At 37.4% G+C, this 23,089-nt stretch overlaps 1 protein-coding gene across 1 annotated transcript in view; it reads left to right on the top strand.

Annotated features, from left to right (window-relative positions):
* The first annotated feature begins 2,046 nt into the window (after positions 1–2,046).
* Positions 2,047–23,089, top strand: part of BCAP29 (B cell receptor associated protein 29) — a 55,754-nt gene continuing 34,711 nt past the window's right edge. The window contains exons 1-6 of the mRNA XM_051962059.1: positions 2,047–2,145; positions 2,660–2,767; positions 10,291–10,391; positions 12,594–12,744; positions 15,132–15,267; positions 18,961–19,069. Coding sequence (XP_051818019.1) covers positions 2,676–2,767; positions 10,291–10,391; positions 12,594–12,744; positions 15,132–15,267; positions 18,961–19,069 — 589 coding nt within the window. The 5' untranslated portion in view covers positions 2,047–2,145; positions 2,660–2,675. The remainder of the gene's footprint in view (positions 2,146–2,659; positions 2,768–10,290; positions 10,392–12,593; positions 12,745–15,131; positions 15,268–18,960; positions 19,070–23,089) is intronic.

The following is a 23,089-nucleotide window of genomic DNA, read 5'->3' as shown; positions in this document are numbered from 1 at the left end:
TAACTTGCATATGTCCCAAGCAATTCCTAGTACTTGAAATAAGAAATGTGATGAAAACCATATGTACACAAACAGATATGATATTAGGAAGACTGTTAGGGAGGAAAAAAAGAACTAGACAAAGTAAACTAAGAAAATCTGAAGGATAGTGTCCTGTTTGTGGAAAAGTGGCCAGTGTCATTTAAGAATGTCAGGGACAATTTTCAGATGGAGAAATTAAAGCCTAGTTATATGAAAAATGCTCTATTGATTAGACAAATACAAATTAAAATAGTGCCAAAGTACCACTTCATAGCAAGTTGGCTAAGGTGACAGGAAAAGATAAAATGCTGGAGGGGATGTGGGAAAACACATACTGAAGCATTGTTGGAGTTGTGAAATGATCCAACCATTCTGGAGAGCAATCTGAAACTATGCTCAAAGGGATACAAAACTACATACCCTTTGAACCAGCAGTACTACTACTAGGTCTGTATTCCAAGGAAATAATAAAGGCGGGGAAAGGACCCACATGTACAGAAATGTTTGCAGCAGTTCTTTTTGTAGTAGCAAAGAACTGAAAAATGAGATGACCATCAATTGAGGAATAGCTGAATAATTCATGGTATATGAAAGTAATGGAATATTATTATATAAAAAATCATTTACAAACTGATTTTAGAAAGGCCTGGAAAGATTTATACAAACAGATACTGAGTGAAACAAGCAGAACCAGAAAAAAGTTGTACACAATAACAGCAAGAATATGTTTAGATCAACTATGAAATACTTTGTTCTTTTCAGTGGTTCAGTGATGCAAAGCAATCTCAATAGACACTGGACAGAAAATACCATCTGCATCAAGAAAAAGAACTTAGGGAGGCTAAATACAAATTGACACAGACTATGTTCACCTATTTTTTTGTTGTTTTTTTCTCTGTTTTCCTTTTGCTTTGATTTTTCTTCCCCAATGTGATTAAAGCAATGTATATTAAAAATAAATTTACTAGAAAAAAAAAGTATGTCAGGGTAAGATATAGAAAGACTGAGGGTAGGGAACTAAGGAGTATATTAAAGGCCTTGAATGACAAACAATTTTGTAATTGTTCCTGGGGGTGACCGCCAAGTAGCAGAGTGCAGAAAGAGAAGATGATCCAAGACAGAGTTCTATGAGACACCAAAGATTAGAGAGGGTAAGACTTAGAGGAAGAGACAAAAGAATTGGTCTAATAGGCAGGAGGAGACCCAAGAAAGAGCAGTAACATAAGGAACAAAAGTCTCTAATCTTGAGGGATGCAGTGTTGTCACACCGAGCTACATGGTCTCACAGGCTTTGCCGTGGTCTTGGCACTTCCTTAGTCAGGCTGTTGGGGTAGCATAGCCACAAATCCCCAAAACTAAACAGAGGGGGACATATGGGAAGGCAGGAAAGAAGACTAGGGGAAGATCTGACACAAAGTAGTACTAATTCTCAAGAACAAAATCTTTCAGAAAAGAAAATTGCCAATTCCGACTTCAAGATTTCTCACTAATTATTTCCTTAATAGCGTCACCATTTATACATGGCATCCTGGCAATAAATAAAATTAGTCTAGAAATTCCGGTGTCCTAGAAGCTTAAGGCCAGGTGATGTGGTGTCAGAGGAAATGGCCTGGAAGCAAGACACCTAGGACCTAGGACTTTCTGAGCCTCCATTTCCTCATTTGTAAAATGAGTCTGCTGGACCAGAAGGCCTCTCAGCTCTCAATCTAATCCTAAGCAATCTCTCTAACGCTGGTCCTTAATTCTATCCCATCCTTTTGGCCTAAAGGAGGTATGTGTATGGTTGGGGATGAGGAAGAGCCAACCAGTAATGAATCACCCCTAACCCCACCACTAGCAATTAAGATAATTACCAATAAACATAATGATTTGCCACCACCAAAGTTACTAGAGAGTGTTCCCCTCCACCTACAGGCTTGGATAGAAGAAGCAGCAGGCCGAGGAAAGGTTCCACTTCCCCTCTGGGACTCAGACTGCACTCTCCCTTCCTCCCTACTCCTCCTCCTCCTCCCCTTCCCCTCCCCCAACCATCCCCTGCCGCAGCGTCTGACGTCCCCGCGCAGGGGCACCAGCAGCACCTGCAGCAGCACCGCCGCTGTCACGGATCCGGGCCGCCTGGTAGAGGTAAGCAGAGTTAGGGAAACCGAGGACTTCCTCTTCCGAGCCCGAACATGGTTCGGCCTTGGGGCTCTCTTTGCCCTCGGCCGTCCCTGCCCAGTCCTCGCTCGGCCCCGGCGGCTGAGTACGCGGGAAGCGAAGAGCCCTGGCCCAGACTGGGGCGCGCTGTGCCCCAACTCCTGCCCGCGCGGGTCCTTCCGGGTGCTCTCTCCCCTAGCCTGGCCGCCCCCCTCTCCCTGCCCCTCCAACCGTGAACTTGGCGCGCGCCGGTGCCGCCCACGAGTGAACTTTGCGGAGAGCGAGCGCTCCCGGCCGCCCCTGAGCGGCACAGCGACACCCATCCACAACCGCTTCCCCATTGCCGGGCCCGCGGGGAGGGAAAAAGACCGGGGGCCTCGCATCCCTGCCGGCCCAGAGAGCCCGCTCTCTGCTGGGCCCGCGGAGGAACGCCCCCTCGAGGCCTTTGGCCGCGCTTTCTGGGAGGGCCCGAAAAGTGAAATGGGTCTATTTGTCTCCCCAGGAGTGGAAGTGCAGACATGACCCTGCAGTGGGCAGCAGTTGCAAGCTTTCTCTATGCCGAAATAGGACTCATTTTAATCCTCTGCCTACCGTTTATTCCTCCTCAGAGGTAGGAGACCCTTTCTTCAGATCCAGGAAGCACTTTGCCTTTGCTCTAGCCCTTTCATGGGGAAGAGAACGAGGGGAGGGAGAGAGGTGCAGGTTTTCCAAATTAGGGAATCAGTAGTATAAAAAAAAATTCACCAGAAACGTCATGCATAAAGAAGAACCCTATTATTCTCTCTAAAATGAAAGTAAGTTTTTTCTTTCTTTCTTTTTTTTTTAATGCTTCTTTGTATCTTCACTGATGAAACTGACCTAGCCACTTTTCATTCTGCCTGTGTAGCAAGGAAGCATTTACTTTTGTATTGCTAGAGCATCATGAAATAGTAGTAATGATGATAATATCTAGCATGGATGATTGCTCCATGATGGAGCAGTTTCTTTTGGCATTTCCCTTTTCTCCTTTTCACTTCATTTTGATATGAGTGGGGGTCCTTCAGAAAAGAATTTCAAGAAACTGTGTGAACAGCATGGTGGGCTTGGTCTTTAAGGGACCAGCAGCAAGCTAGGAGAAGGGTCCCATATTTATACCAGTTTCTGAACCAGATGTCACTGGCTGAGTTAACTCTTCCACAGGCAGTTATCCACAAGGAACAGAAAAACATGATGTACTTGCCCACCCAGCCAGGGGCAGGGGGCTGAGATTGTGCCACATATTTGAAACAAAGTTGTCACATTTGCCCTGAGTCCTAAACCAGACAGCTTTTGCTTCTTAACAAAGTTTCCATTTCTGCTGAGTAAGTTTTCCACAGGGCAGGGTACGAGGAAAGAGCTGAAGCCAATGCCATCACTTACATATATGTGTTGTCTTCCCTTCTTTAAAGAACATAAGCTCCTTGAGGGTAGGGGCTGTCTCTGTTAGTATTTTATGTTCCCTGTCTTCTACAGCATTATGCTTGGCATACCTTAAGAGCTTAATAGGTGCTAGTTGCCTGACTGTAAATCCCTTTAAGTTTAGCAAAGCAATTTACATATATTATCTCATCCTTACAACTAACCTGTGACTTACCTACTCTTTTTACAGTTGAGCAAACTGAAATCCAGGTTAAGAACAGCACTCAGGAACACACACATGTCTAGGGCAAGATTCAAACTCAGATCTGACTCCAAACTTTCTCTTCACTACCTTGTAGGGATGCCCAGGAATAGTAGGTAAAGGGCCAACCTTGGAATGAGGATGAGTTGGGTAAGTCCTGCCTCTCTCATACGTACTATGTGTCTAAGGGCCAGCCTCTCAGTGTCCTAGGAACAATGTGAGACCATAATTGACAGCTGAATTGCCCATCTTCAGTCTATAAAAGGAATTGCTAAATCGTGGAACTGCCTGCCCATACAGATAAAATCACATATTGGACCAAATCCATTTCTCATGCTTAATGCATTTCCCACGTTAATTTGTTTCATATTCCCACATAAAGCACAACAACCCAGCCAGTGATGCAATGTGATTGTCATTATATGGGCAAAGGGTTACCATTTTTGATACTGAAACAGTAAAAGTATTGTCTAATACATGTTTCTTTAAGAATATAGCCAGTGATTCTCACAAACATCCAATAGTTTTCATTAGTGATTTATTTATTCATGATACCTTTTAATTAATTATACCTTTGCTTTCATTCATGTTGCGAGCTCCAGATGAGGAACTTTCTCTGTCAAAGCACATCAACAAACAAGTCAGTAAATATTGAGAACTTACTGTGTGCCAGGCACTCTGCTAATGTGTGCTAACAAAAGCATGATTGGCCTAGGCACTTAAGTGGAATTTCTGGGAGGAACCAACTAATCAGAGTAAGGGACCAGTAGAAAGTACTTCTGAGGCCAGAGTGAACTTCCATGATGAAAAGGCTTCTGCAGAAGGGTAGAGAAGTATGGGAGTCATCATTAGTTTATCTTACAGAGAGCTAACTTAAGGCACTAAGGTTGAGCAATGTGCCTATGGCTACGTAGCTATTTTCTGAAAGAGATGGCACTTGAACCTGTGTCTTCCTGGCTATGAGGCCTTGTCTTCCTAGTTATGAGGCCTTCTGTCTATTGATTTCTATTACAATATGCTGCTTATACTGCTATCTATTCAGTACTGTCGGTCTACTAATGTGTTGCTATTATAATATCCTGCTTCTCATTTATTAATGATAAGTTCATTTTAATGGCACTAAAACAACAAAAGGTGATCTGCTAATGTAAGACATTTTAAAGCTTTTGGTTTTTGGTTTTAAATTAGTTTTTGATAGTTGATCACTGATATTCCTGTAAAAATATTTCTGTTCTCTAAAATGATATTTGAACACTTAATCTTATAGTCTGATGACGTACTTTGTTGCAGCCCCTAAAATATTTTGTTCTAAGTGACAATTTTTTATGAATTGATCATGTGTAGATCAAAAAGCATGATAACATGATTTATATTCAATCTGAACTATCCAACCAAACAATGACCAAATTAGGCTTGGGCTGAGACTTATTGTTGGCCAATTTATGAGAGCTAGAGTGAGTTAAGCTGAAGATATTTTGGGAGTTGGGGCTATAGATGAGGAAAAGAAACCCTCATCTGTAAAATGATCTAAAGAAGGAAATAGCAAACCACCTCGGTATCTTTGCTAAGGAAACCCCAAATGGGGTCACAAAGAATTGGACATGATTCAAGTGACTCAACAATAAGGTGTTCAGCTGCTGAAGATAGCAAGGATAGGTATTCAAAACATAGGGAATAATATGAGCAAAGGCAAGGAAAGAGAGAAGGAGCCTCTGGAACTTAAAACATGGAGGAAGCTAATAGGCTCTTATTATTTTGATGTAACTAGGTCAGAGCACAATTTGGTTATACTGGGCCTAGGCCTTGGACCAGATTCTTCAGTCTTTAGATTTCTTAGAGCCAAGGTTCCTATATGCTCACTTATCAGCTATCATATCTCTTCCATAGTAAAGAGAGAAATGAATCATAACCTTTTTTTTAAATACTCAACAGGTCATCTGCCCCAATCCCCCTCATTTTAAAAATGAGGAAACTGAAGTCCCAGGAAGTTTAATGACATAGGGTCACAAGTGTATAGAAAGTGGCAATATCAAAACAGGAACCTAAGATTCTTGCACTTTTATTATGACCCATACTTTGAGTTGATTTTATTTTCATATCCTTAAATGTTTTGTTGATACTTTGATATCTTTTGTTATATTTATTGATAGTTGGCCTAATAAGGAAAGAGTGTGCTATATGTGTGTGAGAGGAGAAAGTAGAAAGGAGGGAAGGAAGGAAATCAGTATTTGGTGTCAAGCACCATACATAAACACTTTACATTTACCTCATTTGATCCTCACAACAAACCTGGGAGGTAGGTCTATCATGATCCCTGTTTTACAGATGAGGAAACTGATATTGCATCTCTTTGTGTTAATTTTGTTCCTAAGCTAATATATAACCACTTCCTCCCATTTTTAGAAATAGGCTAATATGGTCAATTTCCTGAGTAGAATACTGAGGATTCAAATTTGAGCTTTTGCTCAAAAACAGGAAATAGAGGGACATAAGGCCTGGCTTTGTCAGAGTAAATTAATTCCTCATTTTTGTCAATATCGGTTTTCTCATTTCTCTTTTCTAGGTATCTTTCATGCAACTTTTCTGGGAGATATTTATATATGAAAAGATGTACATGCTTTTTAAATGATGTACTTTTAAGTAGATGCTAGGCAGGAAAAAATTGGTATAAATTATTCCCCAAAATGAAGGTGTTTACTCACTGCACTATATAATACAACTCTCAGATAATAATAATCCAAAGTGTATAAATAGAGCTTTAAGCACTTGACAAATATTACCTCACTTGATCCTCACAAGAATTCTGGTACCAAATTAGGTGTTTTATTATCCCCATTTTAGAGATGAGGAGCCTGAGACAGACAAGTGAAGCGATTTGCCCAGCTAGTTAGTACCTAAGGCTACATTTAAACAGGCCCCACATCCTGACTCCAGGTCCACTGCTCTATCCATTGTTCTACTTAGCTATCTTTGATTTCAAGAATATCTGATCTCATCAAGTTGGGTATCTTTCCCGTTTTGAAGATCATAATCAGTGCATGCTTGCTCATCTTGCTCATCAATTCTTGTCCCCATAATACCAAAAGAAGGTCCACCCAAAGTTACAGAGGCCTAAGAACTGACTGTAAATAGCACTTTAAAATTTATCAGCTATTGTATCTGTATAAACACATATTGTCCTCATAATAATTCTGTGAGATAAGTGCTGTTATTAATCTGTCCCCATTTTACAGAGGAAGAAACAAGCTGAGAGAGGTTAGATTTGCCTGCAGTCAGTAAGCATCTGAGCCTGAATTAGAATACACACCTTCCTGATTCCCAATCTTGGGACTGTTACTTGAATTGTAATTGTTCAACTCTACTTGGGCCTACAACAGCTAGTTCTCCAGTTAGGGATTCATTTAGAATGTCCAGTGGTGATGTACTTTCTACTTCTCTGTGCTGTTTTTGTGTCTGGTTCCACTAGTGTGCAAAGGAGGTTCCATGTAATAAAAAAATAAGTACTTGATGTTAATTAAGCTTTTTGAAGAAATTAAACTAGAAATTAGTCTTTGCATTCAGGAAACATCTTAAGAAAGGACTTTTAAGTTACTATCAGGGAAAACTCTAGCTGGACTGAGCACACTAGCTTTTAAAGCTAGTCCTTAGAAACAGAAGAAGTAGAAGCATATGGAGCTTTGCCCCTTGGAAAGGTCTCAAACCAGAGTCTAATTACTCGACTAGTGAATCTCTTACATTTCAGACTTGTTTACTATGGTTAGACTGGGAAGGAGTATGAGGAACAATATGAATTGTCAGGTCCAAAAAGAAGGTAGATACATAACAGGATTTGAACACAGATCAGTGTCCCACTATACTCACTATAGAGGAGAACCAGGAGAGTAGTATCATGGAACCCAAGGAATGGGAAATAGGGAAATGACCATTCAGTGAATTCATTAACAAGCTTTTTTGAAAGAATCTACTAAGAGCCTGGCACTGGGAATGGAAGTCAAAGAATGAAACAGCTCTGCTCCTAAGCAGTTTATGTTCTAATGGATGAGACAACAAACAGAAAAATAAATTAATCCAGGCATATGCAAAGGGATTAAATATAAGATAGCTTGGAAAAGAAAGCATTAAGTAATTGAGGGAATCAGGAATGGCTTCTTGTGGATGATGGTATTGGAGCTATTTTAAAGGAAGAGAAGGACTCTGAGGCAGGCAGAGATAAGAAGTACAATCCAAGCATGGAGGACAACCAGTCCCAAAGGGAACATGGGGTTGTATGCAAGAAACAGAGATCAATTTGGTGGGATAGCCAATCTGGGAGGTGAGGTGATAAACAAGATTGGGAAATTAGGTTGGAGCCAGGTTTTCCAGGGCTTTATAAGCTAGACAGCACTTTATATGTGATTCTAGAAGCAATAAGAAGTCAGTGGAGTTGGGGAAGTTACATGTATCTGATGTTCACTCAAACAAAATGTCTTTGGCAAGAGTATGCTCCTGTGAGAGATTTGAGGCAGGGAGACCCAGTTAGGAAGGTATTGCAGAAGTCTAGGTGAAGAGTGAGGTGAGCTTGAACCAAGGTATGTGTATGTGAATAGATGGAAGGGTAGAGAATAGAGAGAAGGTAGAATAGTGAGGATTAGGCAGGATAACATCAAGTTAGAGATCTGGGAGATTAAGGGTTGGGAGTGTTTTTAACAGAAATAGCTGTGCTTAGAAGAGGAGAGGTTTTGGGGGAAAAGAATAGTTTTGAACTTGTTGAGTTTAAGATGTCTCAGACATTGTTTGGAATGGCCAGAATACAAGGGAGAGACTAGGACTAGATGTAGAGCTATCTACCTATCTATTAATATCTACCTTCAGTACTGTCATGAAAAACCCAGAGAAGAGAGGAAGGAGAGAGGACAAGTAAGAGATCCCTAGTCACTTTGAAAAGAACAATTCCAGTTGAATATTGTGTTGTAGGAAGCCAGCTTGCAAAAGGGTGGCGAAGAATTTAAAAAGCTTTTTCATAGTTTTTGGCTGAGAAAGGGGAAGTGAGATACTGAATGATTGCTTACACAGACATCAAGTGAAAATTAAAATTTTAAGAATGGAGAGGATTCACTCAGCAGCATCAGATGCTACAGGAAGGTCAGGGATGATAAAGAGTAAAAAAAAGTAATTCGTTCTTGGTAAACTTTGAGAGAACAGTTTCAGTAGAGTGGTTGGGTCAGAAACCAGAGTTTAAGAGGTTAAGGACTGAGGGAATGATAGTTAGGATAAGGTAGTGGAGAATAAGTATGAACTGCTTTTTGCAGACTCTTCATGACCCTATTGGAATTTTCTTGGCAAAGAACTGGAAAAGTTTGTCATTTCCCTCAGCTATTTTACAGTTGAGGAAACTGAGGCAAATGGAGTTAAGTGATTTGCCCAGGGTCACACAGCCAGTCAGTATATGAACGTATGTAGATTCGAACTCAAGATGAGTCTTCCTGACTCCTGGCCAGGTTCTTGAGGTTAGCAGTGAATTGAAGACCCATAGGATGTTGCCTGAAGAAAATGGAAGCCAATCGGCAAGCACTGATCGAAGCAGAAGGCTTTTGTTTGTGGGAGGGAGTTTGGGGAGACCTGAGCAGGCCTGGTGGCAGTGATAGGGAGGGAAGAAGAAGATAAGGAGAGCATGAAGGTGGGTGCGGGTGTGGTATTAGAGCTGAAAATGATACATGGGGTGGAGACAGAAGTTGGGGGTGTAGGCCAGGGGCTCTTGGTTGATGGCCTCTAACCCGGAGGCAGAGAAATCCATGAGAAAGAAGGGCAGCTGTGCATTTAAAGGCTTAAGGAAAGAAGAGAAGTTTTGGAACAGCTGCATTGAGGAATGTGATAGGGAGTCACCCTGAGAGGAGGGAGGAGTGAATGAAAATGTTTTAAGGTGTGAAGTATAAGAGATTAAGGAGCTCTGGAAGGGTGACCTTAATTTTCTCCGGAGGTGAAGTCATCTGCTAAAAGAAAGAGGCTAGAGATAAAGTTCTGGGCTTGAGGAGGAAGCTTACAAAATCGACCAAGCGTATTGGTTAATCAAAGATGAATAAAATGAAGTCTACATCAAGAGAGGGCCCAGCAGAGGCTAGATGTGAGTTTAAAGAGTTTCACAACTTGGGCATGAGACTGTTAAGGTGTTTTTGTTATCTTTTTTTTTTAACTGCAACAACTACTTATGGGTATAACTTACATAGGGTCACATTTTTAGAAGTGGAAGGGATCCAAAAGATCATATAATCTTCTCTGTTCTTTTTCTAGGTAAGGAAAATGAGCCTTAAAAATGACAGGCCCCAAAATCACATAGCTAAAAAGTAGCAGAGTTGGGATTTGATTCTGATCCTCTTGTGTAGTTCTCTGTGAGTGGTGATAGAAGTTAGACCCTCCTGCAATTTTGATTTTTTTACTGGTTAATTTAAAACTTTTAACTACCCCACCACTATCCTCCTTTTCCTAAAGTATTGTTGTTGCTATTGTGTTCTATCTAGATGGCAGAAGATTTTCACATTCTCACTCTGGGGTAAAATCGCAACTTACTGGAATAAGGCATTCCTTACAATTATTGTCCTGTTGATTGTTCTGTTTCTTGGTGAGTAGTACATTTCTTCTTCTGTGGATGTATATAAAGGATTCTAGCTATTTTTGGTTTTGTTTTTCCAATTTAAGATTTAAAGATAGGTCTTGAATTTGGATTTTAAAAGTCATGATGTCTTTGTTTTGTGAATATTTCCTCTTCTATTGTATTCAGTCTAATTGTTCCTATAGCATCTCTGGCGTGGAGTCTTAAATTTTATGGAGTTGAATCAGCTGTTTCAAATCTCTGTGTGCAGATGAAAAAACTAAAGCCTCAAGGCTTTGCTAGTCATTGATATGGCATACATGTATTTCCTCCTTCCCATTTCCCACACAGAGTGCAACATATTTTCTCCCCCAGGAAGTATAAAACAGCCTGTTGACTCCCAAATTGGCCCATAAAAGGTGTGTTCAATCCCATTGGATGACCCATGAGCGTTGTATAGCTCATTTGCAGCTGTAGTTTTTTGCCTTTTAAAAAAATAAATGGAAAGTGTTTAGTATTTGCTTAAATAAGCTTTAAATTATAAGTTAAGAAGTTTTTGTTGACCAGCTTAGAAACCAAGCCATTTTATGGTCATATACAAAATTATGTTTTTGTAAGATGTCATTTTCATTCTAAATCGACAACTCAAAAATAAACAATTGAACACCAGAGTTTGGGTGTAAATTACAGAATGATCTGTCTTCTGGTAAACTAAAAAAAGGTCATATATGCTCAACCTTCAGACTTGCCACTAGCTACCTGTGTGACCCTGAACAAATCAGTAAACTTCTCTGGCCCTCTGTTCTCTCATCTGTAAAATGATGGGGTTGGACTATATAACAAAAGAGATAATAAAGATTATGTTCATAATCATGATCATGATCACAACATTTATATAATTATTTATGGTTCATAAAGCACTTTATACACATTATGTCAAAGGACTTAACAAACCTTAGAGAGTAAGCTATTATTATCATTACTCTTAACTCTGTTGTCCTTATTTTTAGGGGGGTAAAATATGGAAAAAGACAATATATTGCCATTTTACTAAGATAAACTAAGTTCTTGATAGGTTATTGTCATATGAACAACAAAAATAAAATATGGCTCATATGTTTCCATTGCTTTGCTTCAAAGTCCAAGGGCAAATCTTAAAGTAGAGAATTTAATCTTTTATACTTTTTTGTGGTCTCTGGTTATATGGTGCTCCCTTTCTGAGCAGATTATTCCTTCCTTATCAGTTTTTGCAAAAGAAAACTACTAGGATGTTAAAGAGGAGAAGGAACTTAGAAAATACCTAGTCCAATACTTTCTTAAAGATCAATGAAATTAAAGTTAAGAGCGAGTAATGTACTGATTTGTTCAAAGTCACTGGGCTAGTTAATAGCAACAATAGGACTAAAATCTGGTACATGTTTCACAATTCTAAAGCCAATGCTCTTTTCACTGCACGCTACCCAGAAATATTTTGGGGTCTGGGGAAGTAAAAGACAGCATAACTTTGAGAGAAAACCTTTCTATTTTGAATTTAACTTTTTTCAGCCAACACAAATCTATTTTTATTTCTATCCATTTTCCCCATCAGTTTAAAAAAACAAGAAAACCTTTATAACAAATATGTATAATCATGCAAAACAAATTCTTGCATTGGGTATATCTGAAAAATAGATGTCTTATTCTGTACCTTGAGTCCATTACCTCCCTTTTAAGGAGAATTGGGTAGCAAATATCATCAGTCCTCTCAAATCATGACTGACCTGAGTAAGAATTTTTTAAATATAGAATTTAAATGTTTAATCAATACTTAAATGTAGATCAAAGTAGATATCGTCACCCCATGTTTTGTGCTTTAGATGAAACCCATTTCCTTTTTGATGTTAAGATTCTCTGACACTTTGGAAGTTATTTATTTGAGAAAATGGAATCCAGTCATTTTAAAAGATGCTTAACAATGTCAGTAAATAGAAGTGACAAGTGAGTTATGCAGGTCTTTAAGTGCTTTGGGAATTCAAATGCCACCAAAAGTCATTCCTGGAGCGTTTATTGAGCATATGGCTCTTGAAAGTCATAATAGGAAAAAGAAATGAGACAGTGCAATTCCTACCCTTGAGGAGCTTTATAAACTCCACAAACTTCCAAGCAAAACAGTGACTAAATCTAAGACGTTTTTGAATATTTTTCATCTTTGTATAAGACAACAAGATAGCTTTTTTCCCCCCTCTTTTGTAGATGCTGTGAGAGAAGTGAAGAAGTACTCTATAAGTCATGGGCTTGAAAAGAGTTCAAGCAGCAATCCTAGTGCTTATGAACATGTACAGATGAAACTTTTTAGAGCGCAAAGGAATCTTTACATTTCTGGATTTTCCTTATTTCTGTGGCTGTAAGTAAAATGCACTCTTTAAAAGGAAACCTCCTATAACACTCAATATCTGCCTATTAAACCAGTCTCTGTCATACCAGAGAAATCCACTGCCATACTTAAATTGGAGAATATAAGTTCTGATTTGAGAATTGGATTCCTAGCCATTGTTCTTGGTTCCTAAAATTCTAGGTATCTTCATTGAATTGACATGGCTGCACCAAGATCAGGTTACAGTATCTACAGAGGAAGAGTCCTTAAGTGAAAAGCCAGTCCACACAGCATGGGATTTCTCAAATGTGTCCCAAGAAGTGACCTTCATTGCTTCTGCCACAATACCCAAGAATCCCCCGACCCCTATTCTTTTTTATTTAATATGCTTTAAAAATACTATTGAAATAATTGCTATCTAAGAGATAATAGACGGATTTTTCACCCATTAGCAACACAACTTGACTTGCTGGTGACTTGATATACCTTGCAGTAACGAGATGCTGGGCACATGAGTTGTGATAGGATGCTAATGAGACCAGGGATTCGAGTCTTATCCTTATCCATCAATTATCAAATATGTATAAATACTGACTATGACCCAGGCTATGACTGCACTAGGCTTTGGGGATACAAAAACTAAAATGAATCAATCCCTACTCTCAAGAAATGTTTCTATCTGTGAAGATGCCATGTACATAAGTGCAAATGTATACAGAAAAAAATGCAAGATGGTTTGGAGAGAAGATCACTAGAAGTTGGGAGGATAAAAAGAGGCTTAATGTAGAAAATGGTACTTTAGCTTAGTCTTGAAGAAAGGAAAGGATTCGAAGAGGCAAGTGTGAGAAAGGAATGTTTTCCAGTTGAGGATGACACCTAATACAAAGTCTGGAGTTGAGGAAGGGAAAAATAGGGTGAGAGAAAGTAGCTAGAAAATCAGTTTGGCTGGACCATCGAGTGCAGGAATAAGTTGGCCCCTGCTTGTCAAAGCCTTTAAAAACGAAACTGAGGAGTTTGGAGTTTATCTTAAAGACAATAGATTGACCTGGGAATGGGGTCTGGTGGGGGCTGATATGGTCAGACGCATCCTTACAGAACAGACTTTTGTAGTTCTCTGGAGAGAAATTGGAGGAGAAGTTTGTGGCAGAGAGAACAATTAAGGGCTATTAAATCATCCAGGGAAAGGTATGGAGGCACCAAGCCTAAGACTATCAAGCTATGTAAGTGATGAAAAATGGATGACATGAGAGATGGTGCAGAGGAAGAAAAGATAAAATTTGGCAACAGGAACTGGATAAGTAGAATCAAGAAGAGCCAAGAAATAAGGATAATGTTGTGAATATGACTGATGCTTCTCAGTCTCCTTTCCTACCATGCTCTTACCTACTGGTATACATGCCAAGGCCCTACTCAGTCACAGGTAAGAAAAGAACCAGAGGAGATTGTCCAGGAGAGAGGGGCTCAGCAAAATCATAGGCAGCAGAAAAGTCAAGAAGGATGAGGAATGCGCAAAGACCATTCATTTAATAATTATGAAATTATTGGTGACTTTGTAAAGAGCGATTTTCATTTGAGTGGTGAAATTGTAGTGAGTTGAGTGAGGGAGAGGAGGGGAAGTATAAACATCAAGTGTAGAAAGCTATTTCTAAGAATTTGGCTGAGAGAGATGAGATAATGGTTTGCAGAGATGGGAGGGTCCAGTGAAAGTTTTTTAAGGATTGATGAGACTTGAGCATTTTCAAAGGTAGAAGGAAAGGAACCAATGTACAGGAAGAAGTTAAAAGTTAAAGAAAGTGGGGTCATTGAGGGAACAGTCTACTGGAGAATGCAGGATGGGGATGAAATCAGGAGTCCATTTAATGGGATTGTCTTTGTGAAGGGAAGGACCACTTTGTCACAGACAAAACTGAAGGAATGGAGCAGTTGGAATTTAGGGGTGTGGGAGAACAGAAAGGGCAATATAGGGATATATGAGGGAATCTGAAAGAGGGAGTGGGAACTGAACGCATGATCACATGCTACATAAGTACCAAGTTCTAGTTGGTTATTAGCCTGAAGCGCTCTAGTGTTGTAACCTGCTAGCCTGCTTCTAGGCGCTGGTAATAATCACAGACCTGTGCTGCAACTGTGTTCTCTTCCATTTTAAAAAAAGGAGATAAAGTTGATTAATGGATAGATAGATTTGTGGGGTTGCGGGGATATTATTGTAAGCCCTCAGAGAGTTATAATGGGTCCCCCTTTCTTTCCCACCCTTTTTCCTTGTACTGGTTTCAGAATGTCTCTAACTGTATAATAGAAGCCTTAATGTTTGAATATTTATATCGAAAGTAAGGTTAAAAGTGTGTCTATCTGCATATGACTCCTAGCACAAGTAATTGGTTCTAATTATGTGACTGCAATTCCTTTGTTTTTCTTAGTGTATTGCGACGTCTGGTTACACTCATTACTCAGCTGGCCAAAGAATTGGGAATCAAAGGAGTGCTGAAAATTCAAGCAGACAGTAACAATGATGCTGCCAAGAAATACATGGAAGAGAATGAAAAACTAAAACAGGTATTTATTATTTATTTTTTTATCACCACCTGCATCCCCCAATGACTTGTAGCAAATCCACAATGTAAAAAAAAACAATGATTTTAAGACATGTTCAGGGATTTGGGGGGCGTGTCAGCAAGAAAGAATAAATTGTCTCTTTTTTAAAAATTTTATTAATGAGAGGCAGTGTGATATAATAAGGAACTGGCCTTTGAAGGCAAAAAGACCTGAGTGCAAATCCTGCCTCTGATACTTTGAGTGACCATGAGCAGATCATTTTAACTTCTCATTTATAGATGAGTAGTTGGTATGCATTAGAAATTGAAGCTTCCACACTTCCTTAGCAATGAAATTATAGATCCATATACTCAGAAAATCATTGGTTGAAAGTATCTGAAAATAGAATTGTTTAATATTCTTTTCTCTTTTAAACTCTTGGCCTTCTCTTTGTATTATTTGTTTTTACTGTTTCTCTTTGAACTAGATTAGGTCATACAGAAATTTGTGCACTATACCAGTGTTTCTGTGTCTCTGGGGACCAGCCCTTGGAAAACTGTGGGTAATTGTGCTAGGGGGAGCATGAATTTATATTCAGAACCCATAAATAAGAAACATACCTGGATAATGTGTTTTACATGTGAATTTATTACTATCAAATGTAGGTAGATGTTGAGAATAATAAGATACAAATCCATTAAAAAATATTAACTGAATTTATAGTAGCTTCATTGTGAATTTTCGTAATCAACAAATAATGATGCAACTACTAATAGTCATGTTATCAGATCTATTAATGTCACGAAAGCATCTTCAAAATTAAAAAAATTGAGAAAGTCTCTTAAGAGTTTCCTTTCTTTCTCCAGTCACTGAATATGATAGCTTGATTCCTGTTATTTATTTATTATTCTATCTGCCCAGTCTGAGCTGACTTGGAGTTTGTAGGCTAGTACCATATTCCACTTCTCTTCTCATATGGTAATGTGCTATTGTAGATGGCTGCCTCTTGGCATGTAGGCATCATCTAGGGCCCACCCCATCCCACCACTGCTATTTAGTGCTGCTGGTGAGCTAAATTATCAATTCCCAACAGAGACATGAATTGGGCAAAATAGCTTTGTTGTACTAAATTGTTCCTAAAGTATATTTTTTCCTATTTAAAGCTAAAGAATTAAAATTCATGTTATTTATTTTGAATGAAATGTTGAGCCACATTATCCTAGATATTTTTCATTTTCATTATTACATTTAATAGTTATATTTCTGGAGTTACCCTGTCTCTGTGCCTCAAGTCCTTTCACCTGCAAACTAAAGGCATTATATTAGATTAATGTCTAAGGTCCTTTCTCATTATAGAATCTGTGTTTATGTGAATATTCACATGAACATCTCCAAGAGTTCTTTTTGCTCAACTTCTAAGAATCAGGAAAAAATAGAAATAAAAAGTCAACTTTTTTATTTAACTGTTTTTAGATTGGGGTAGAGTCAAGTGCTTTTAATTTTGTTACATTTTAATCCTAAAACTAATGGAAGAAAAAGTGAGTGGAAATGTAAAAGCTTGCCTAATTGCTTATGGATGTTAATTTTTAGATTGCAGGGTAACTAACTTGTATCGAGCATCAAATTCATGGGGACCCAAGTAACACAAAATACAATGGACATATTTTTCCTTGAGCTAGATTAGGTCAGGCAGGCACAGTAGTGAAAAATCTCAGCTCTTATATTTTGTAAAACTGACACAATCCAGTATTTCTAAGTAAATGACATAAGTTTTGGTAAAGACAACATAAATATTCTTATAAATCACTGCTCCCTCCTTGCCACTCTACCTTCTCTATTTTTAGATAAGGAAATAACAACTGGAAAAACTTCCCAGTTCTTCTTATAAAAAAAAATAATCTGGCAGCTAGGTGACACAGTGTGTAGAGCACCAGCCCGAAGTCAGGAGGATCTGAGTTCAGATTTGGCCTCAGACACTTAACACTTCTTAGCTGTATGATACTGGGCAAGTCACTTAACCCCAATTGCCTCAAGGGGAAAAAAATCTGCTGGAATAGGAGAATCCTCCACATTGCAATTGAAATACATAAATTTATTCCCTCTTTTCTCTGGTAACATTTGCATAGAAGTTTCCTAGAATTTTACTTTTTCTCTGTAAACTTAACCTTTTATTGCTAGATCTGCTTGGGGCAAAAAAGGAACTTTTCAACTTTGCCATTACTTGCAGTTTATTGGAAATTATGTTGTACAATTTTGCATGATTTGTGCTATTGCTACCCTACCTCCCCAAATCATACTATGCTTTAAAAAAAAATTTTGTAATTAATTGTATTGAATATTGCTTATATCTCTAAAATTATCCCTAGTGTCTTACCCTCTTCCCCTTTCTCAGATAGCCATTCATATAATATGTATTTTTAAAAGAAAAAAAAGAGAAAATCTAAAAAACTAATAAATACATTGAAAATGTCTAAAAATATATTCAATGTGCCAACTTTTCAAAAGGGTAGGGTAGAAGTATCTTTTCATATCTCTTCTTTAAATCATGCTTGTTCTTTGCAGTTCTGCAGTATTCACCATTCTGTTGTTTAAAGTCATAGTGATTTTTTTTTTTGTCTCAGCTTACTTTGTATAGGTCTTTATATATTTCTTTGTATGTATCACACTCAGCACTTCTTGATGCACAGTAATGATTCCACTACATTGATATAACACAACTTATTTAGCCTAATCAATGGCCATTTACTTTGTCAGCCATATATTGTTCTATGTGAGATAGCACTATCAAGTTGACTGCATTGTCTTTTAAGTAAGTGATATATTTTATCATTTTGGTGTTTTTCATTTCTTAAATAATGATTTTGTTTTATTATCTTTTGGTAACCTTAAATTACATTGGTATATCTGTTATAAGAAATAGGCCAGATTTTTATAACTGTACTTCTAATAATTTCTATCCAAATACAAAGGTTGTAAATTTTGAGTGTCACATTTCATTGTTTGTTGGGTTTTTTTTTTTTTAAGTTTGTTAATTTAAGTTAAAATTAAGTATTTAAGTTAATTTAAATAATTTTAAATTGTTATTTAATCTTGTTCCTTTTGCCTATTTTAGACTAATTAAATGAAGAAAAATTATTTCAAGGATTCTCATGTTCATTTTTAAATAAAATTTGAACTGTCAAGTTTTCATATTGAGTAAAAATAATTTAAAACAATTACTTATGATTTAGTCAGAATTTTCCAAATGCCATGTGTAGAAGTAGTCCATAATCCATTTTTATACTGTCAGAGCAGACCCACCTCCCAACAACAAAAATAAAGTGCTTTCTCTTACTAGTTGTTTGTTCTTAAAGATCATGATTATATACTTTTATTAGAACTGCTAGTTATATAAGGTAGATAATTCAGCTGGCTAAGGATTAGTATCTATTACTGTGTACAAGACATAAAAGAACTGTCTCTTTAATAGTGTTACTCACCTAATGTTTTGGATTAAGATTTTTTACTTTCAAATTCCCATTGAAGCTGGAATTTGAATTTGGTAAAGATTCACCTTTTTCATTTCAGGATGTTTCAGTTCCATTGTAGTCCATGATTTAAAATGAATCTAGTCGGGTAGTCTGCTCAATGTCCATTTTGCTGGCGGGGGGAGGGAGGGGGAAATCACCGTAATTCCATTGAATATTAATTTCTTGCAAAATTGTTTTGTAATAGGCCTTGGAGAAAACTGGCAAGGGGGATGAGCAGATGACAGATGCAGAAAACAAAAAACTAATGGAAAATGTGGAAAAACTGAAAGCTGAATTAAAGAAGACTTCAGACGGTAATTTTCTGTGCATGTTTGAATTTAGAAAGAATGACTTGACTTTTTAGTGTTATAATTCAGTGTTTTCCCTAAAACAAAACTAAACTAGAAATGTCCACCTAACTAGTACATCATGTCCTATTTGTAGATACTTATTAGAAATATAAAGGTAAAACATTGCTTCATCCAAAGGAAACATAATCTTGTTTTACAAAAACATTTTAGGTTTTTTACAAATTTATGTTGTATAAACATGTCATGTGACTTTGCAAAAAGAACCATGTTCCAGAAAATTTGTTTGTAAATAGATTTATGTAAAAGGAATCATATTTTCCCATTAAGTTATTTTACTATTTTTGAGATATACTCCCAAGGAAAAAAGTTTCATCCCAAGAAAAATATTGCCCACTGCCAATATGAGCTCATAGTCTATGATAAGCAAAAAAAAAAATCTTGCCATCTGTCAAATATAAGGAAAATATCCACTAAAACCAGAGGATGGGGACAGAAACTGGATTTTTCCCTGGGTGATACGTAATGTGTGGGGAAAGATTCAGGTGTCTATCTTGGACTTTATTCTAAACATATATAGCCTCAGTGGTTCTTGAAGGTGACTGTCACTACCTCATCTTCTCATATGAAATTGTTATATCCTGAGCTATTCTGATAGTAATTAGGGGATTTGGGGGGTGGGATTTTTTTCCCTGCTGATTTGTCAAGAACTGAGGGTATGCTTCTGTTTACAGTAATACTACAGCTGTAGAAATAGATTGACCCCCGAGGACAGGGCTGAGGATGTTTGTGGTGGAATATTCATGTGACAGGTCTCCTAGATACATCTAACAGATGTTCCTTGGTAGCTGTATTTGATTCTGTGATTGATCACAAAACAGTCAGACTTTGAGAACAGTTATACTTGTGTCCAAGTCTCTTCTAATATCTCATTGTTAAATAAATTACATTAACAAAATCATTAATCCACTCACTTTATCCCCATAAATTAAATCTTTCATTGTAAAAATTGTCAGTACTGTAACTTGCTAAAAATTCAGCATTGTTTACTCATGATGGGTATATAGTTATCTTCATTGATATATATCTAGATCTGAAAGCAGACCTACCAATGTGGTTTGTGATCCATTCTGCAATTCTTTTGGCAGTTCTTTATCAGGTTTTTTCACAGATCTTTCTTGGAGAATCTAACCAAAATGCTGGAAACCTTCTTTGGGCCTCCTTTAATATTTTAATAGAATTGGAGAGATAGAGCCCTGGACTTAGTGTCTACAAGACTTAAGTTCAAATCCAACTCCAAACATTTTTACCTGTGTGGTATATCACTTAACCTGTTTCCTAATAGCAGCAGCAGGGTGGTTGTAAGAACCAAATAAGGTAACACATATAAAGTGCTTGGCAAACTTTAAAACACTGTCTGAATGGTAGCTGCTATTATTTTGTTAAGTACCACTAAATATTCAAGCTATCTACATGTTGTCCTTCATTTTTGCTATGTAATTTCACCTTTTTTTTCCCTCATTCATATGTGCCCTGATTGATGTCAATTATCCTATATCACTTACACAGATCATAATTTCTTATGAACTTGCTCAATGGTGATCCTAGTATCAATTATGGAATGTTCAAGTGAACATATGTATAAGAAATATCTTCTTCTAAGTTATCTTTTTAAGGTAGTAATGTCATTCATGATCTTTAATCATTCATTTAAAACTTTTCCCCTTGAGATATCTTAAAAATTGTTCTTTGCATAACTTGAAAATTATGCTGCCTTCAGAATGGATTTCTTCCTGACTTTATTTCATCAATTCCACACACTCTGTTTACATTTTCATTCTCTGCATTATTATGGCCACTTCCTCGAAGGATATTGAGCTGTATTGGAAGCCAAATGTGATAGCTGATTTGTCATGAATGGTGATAAATCATTGCAGTAGAAATGTTATCAGATGTTTCTATTTCACATCTTTCTATTGTTCCTTAAGAGGTTATTGGAATGATCTGGTTTATTGGAGTTCTAAGCTGAGTTTTCTGCAATTGTGTTGTCCTTTCCATTTCTTGTTTGCTATTGTGAGATAGTACTATTTGTACTCTTCCATAATGTTTTGCAAATGAGTTTGTACTCTAAGCTGGTATTGTCCTTGGCTACTCTCTCTCTCACCTTTTGGCAGAGAGATCTAGTTTTTACTGGTTATAAAGCAATTTCAGGGGTTATTTTTGGACTTGATTGTGGCACTTAATATTTCTTTATATAAGATCTTCCATGACCCCAGCCACCTTTGACAAATATTCCTCCTTGCTGGATATTGATACTAGGATTACCATTGAGCAAAGAAATCTCTGGCAGGTCTGACTGTTTTACTATTATACTAATAAATCATCAGGGACTTCTTTCACTTAAAGGATGAAATACAAACTCCTTCACCAGACCTGTAATATAAGGCTGTTCTTAATCTGCTAGCATCCTACCAATGTAGATCAACATGATTTGTGATTTATAATCTTAAAGAGTTTCCTGGTACACTGAGAGGTAAAAAACTTGCCTTGGGACACACAGCATTATGTGTAAAAGATAGAAATTCAGGACTAGTTGATTCAAGGTCTATTTTCTATCTATTACGCTGTGTTCCTTCTCACTTGTTTCTCTTTTTCAAAAGGTGTTTTTTGATACCCATTGTCTTTATATCCCAGTCATTGTCCAGCCTACTTCAGATTGAACCTTCAGCAAAATTATCAGATGCATCAGTCTTGACTGGCAGTGTAAGTACTGTTCAGCCCTAGTAGTCCCCCTCCTAAGGAATTTGACTTAATTATTTCTTCTCCAGAAGCTTCAATGCAGACCTCTTCTCCTTTTCACCGGCAAAAAATATGTCAGCTTTCAAAATGAGGGGAGAAGAAAGTACTTAGAAGTGCTTTAAAGATCTGACATGCTCTGAAACAAAATAACACACAAGTCTTGGGAATGTTTAACAGGTTGCAGTAGTATCCAGGAGTCACAAAATGTAGAGTATTGCCTTTTGATAACCCTTATAATGCCAGTGCCATAAGACATTCAACAGCAAGGGTTCTTGTCCATAATTTTCTATTATGGACCCCTTTGCTAGTCTGACTTACCTTTTGGACCCCTCTTCAGAATAATATTTTTCAACATTTAAAATTAAAAGGATTAACAAATATAAAGAAATGCAATTATATTAAAAAGGGTTTTTTTTTCATTAATAACTCCAGGGTCAATCCCAGAACTCAGTTTTATAGCCCATATGACTGTCAGCCTTTAGAACCACTAAATTCATGGCCTTCAAGATAAAAACATCTGCTTCATGATTATAAATTACAAAGAAAATACTGACCTTGAGTCATATTATAGGAGTTTCCTAGAAATATCAGTAAAATCACAGGTATACCCCTATCCAAGTCTCTATTTAGTTCTACTCCTTAGACAAATTACATACCTTTCCCCACAAGAAATTCAAGCTCAATAAAATCAAAATTTAGTTTTCTTCTCACCCAGCATAAATTATTACTGAGCTGGGAAAAGGAGACATAATTATTTCCAGGGATCCTTTTAATAATTAAAGAAAAGGGCTTTTGACAATTCTTTTTTGCTTTTGAAGTCTTCAAGAGAGTAGGTGAGTGTGTTTAAAAAAAAAAAAAAAAGTACCAGCAAGTTAACTGTTTGAGAAAGCACACCACTTCTCTTTTCTTTTCTTCATTCACTTCTATGAACAATTTTATCCCTCTTTCTTTCCCTTTCAGAAATTAAATTCCAGATCTGAGTTCCTATAGGTATTAACTCCACATAAAGTCAAGTTTTGAATTTAAGTATTGTTTAGAGATATCTCTTCCTCTCTTACTACAAATAAGCTATTAGAAAGAAAGGGCAAGAGAAACTAGATGGCACAACGGATGGAGCACCAGCCCTAAATTCAGGAGGATCTGAGTTCAAATTTGGTCTCAGACACTTAACACTTCTTAGCTGTATGACTAGGCTGTGCTGGGCAAGTCACTTAACCCCAATTGCCT

This window comes from Antechinus flavipes, chromosome 5 (genome assembly GCF_016432865.1).
Source record: "Antechinus flavipes isolate AdamAnt ecotype Samford, QLD, Australia chromosome 5, AdamAnt_v2, whole genome shotgun sequence".
Lineage (NCBI taxonomy): Eukaryota > Metazoa > Chordata > Mammalia > Dasyuromorphia > Dasyuridae > Antechinus > Antechinus flavipes.
Note: the sequence above shows the minus strand (reverse complement) of the source record. Positions and strands in the feature narration are given on the sequence as shown.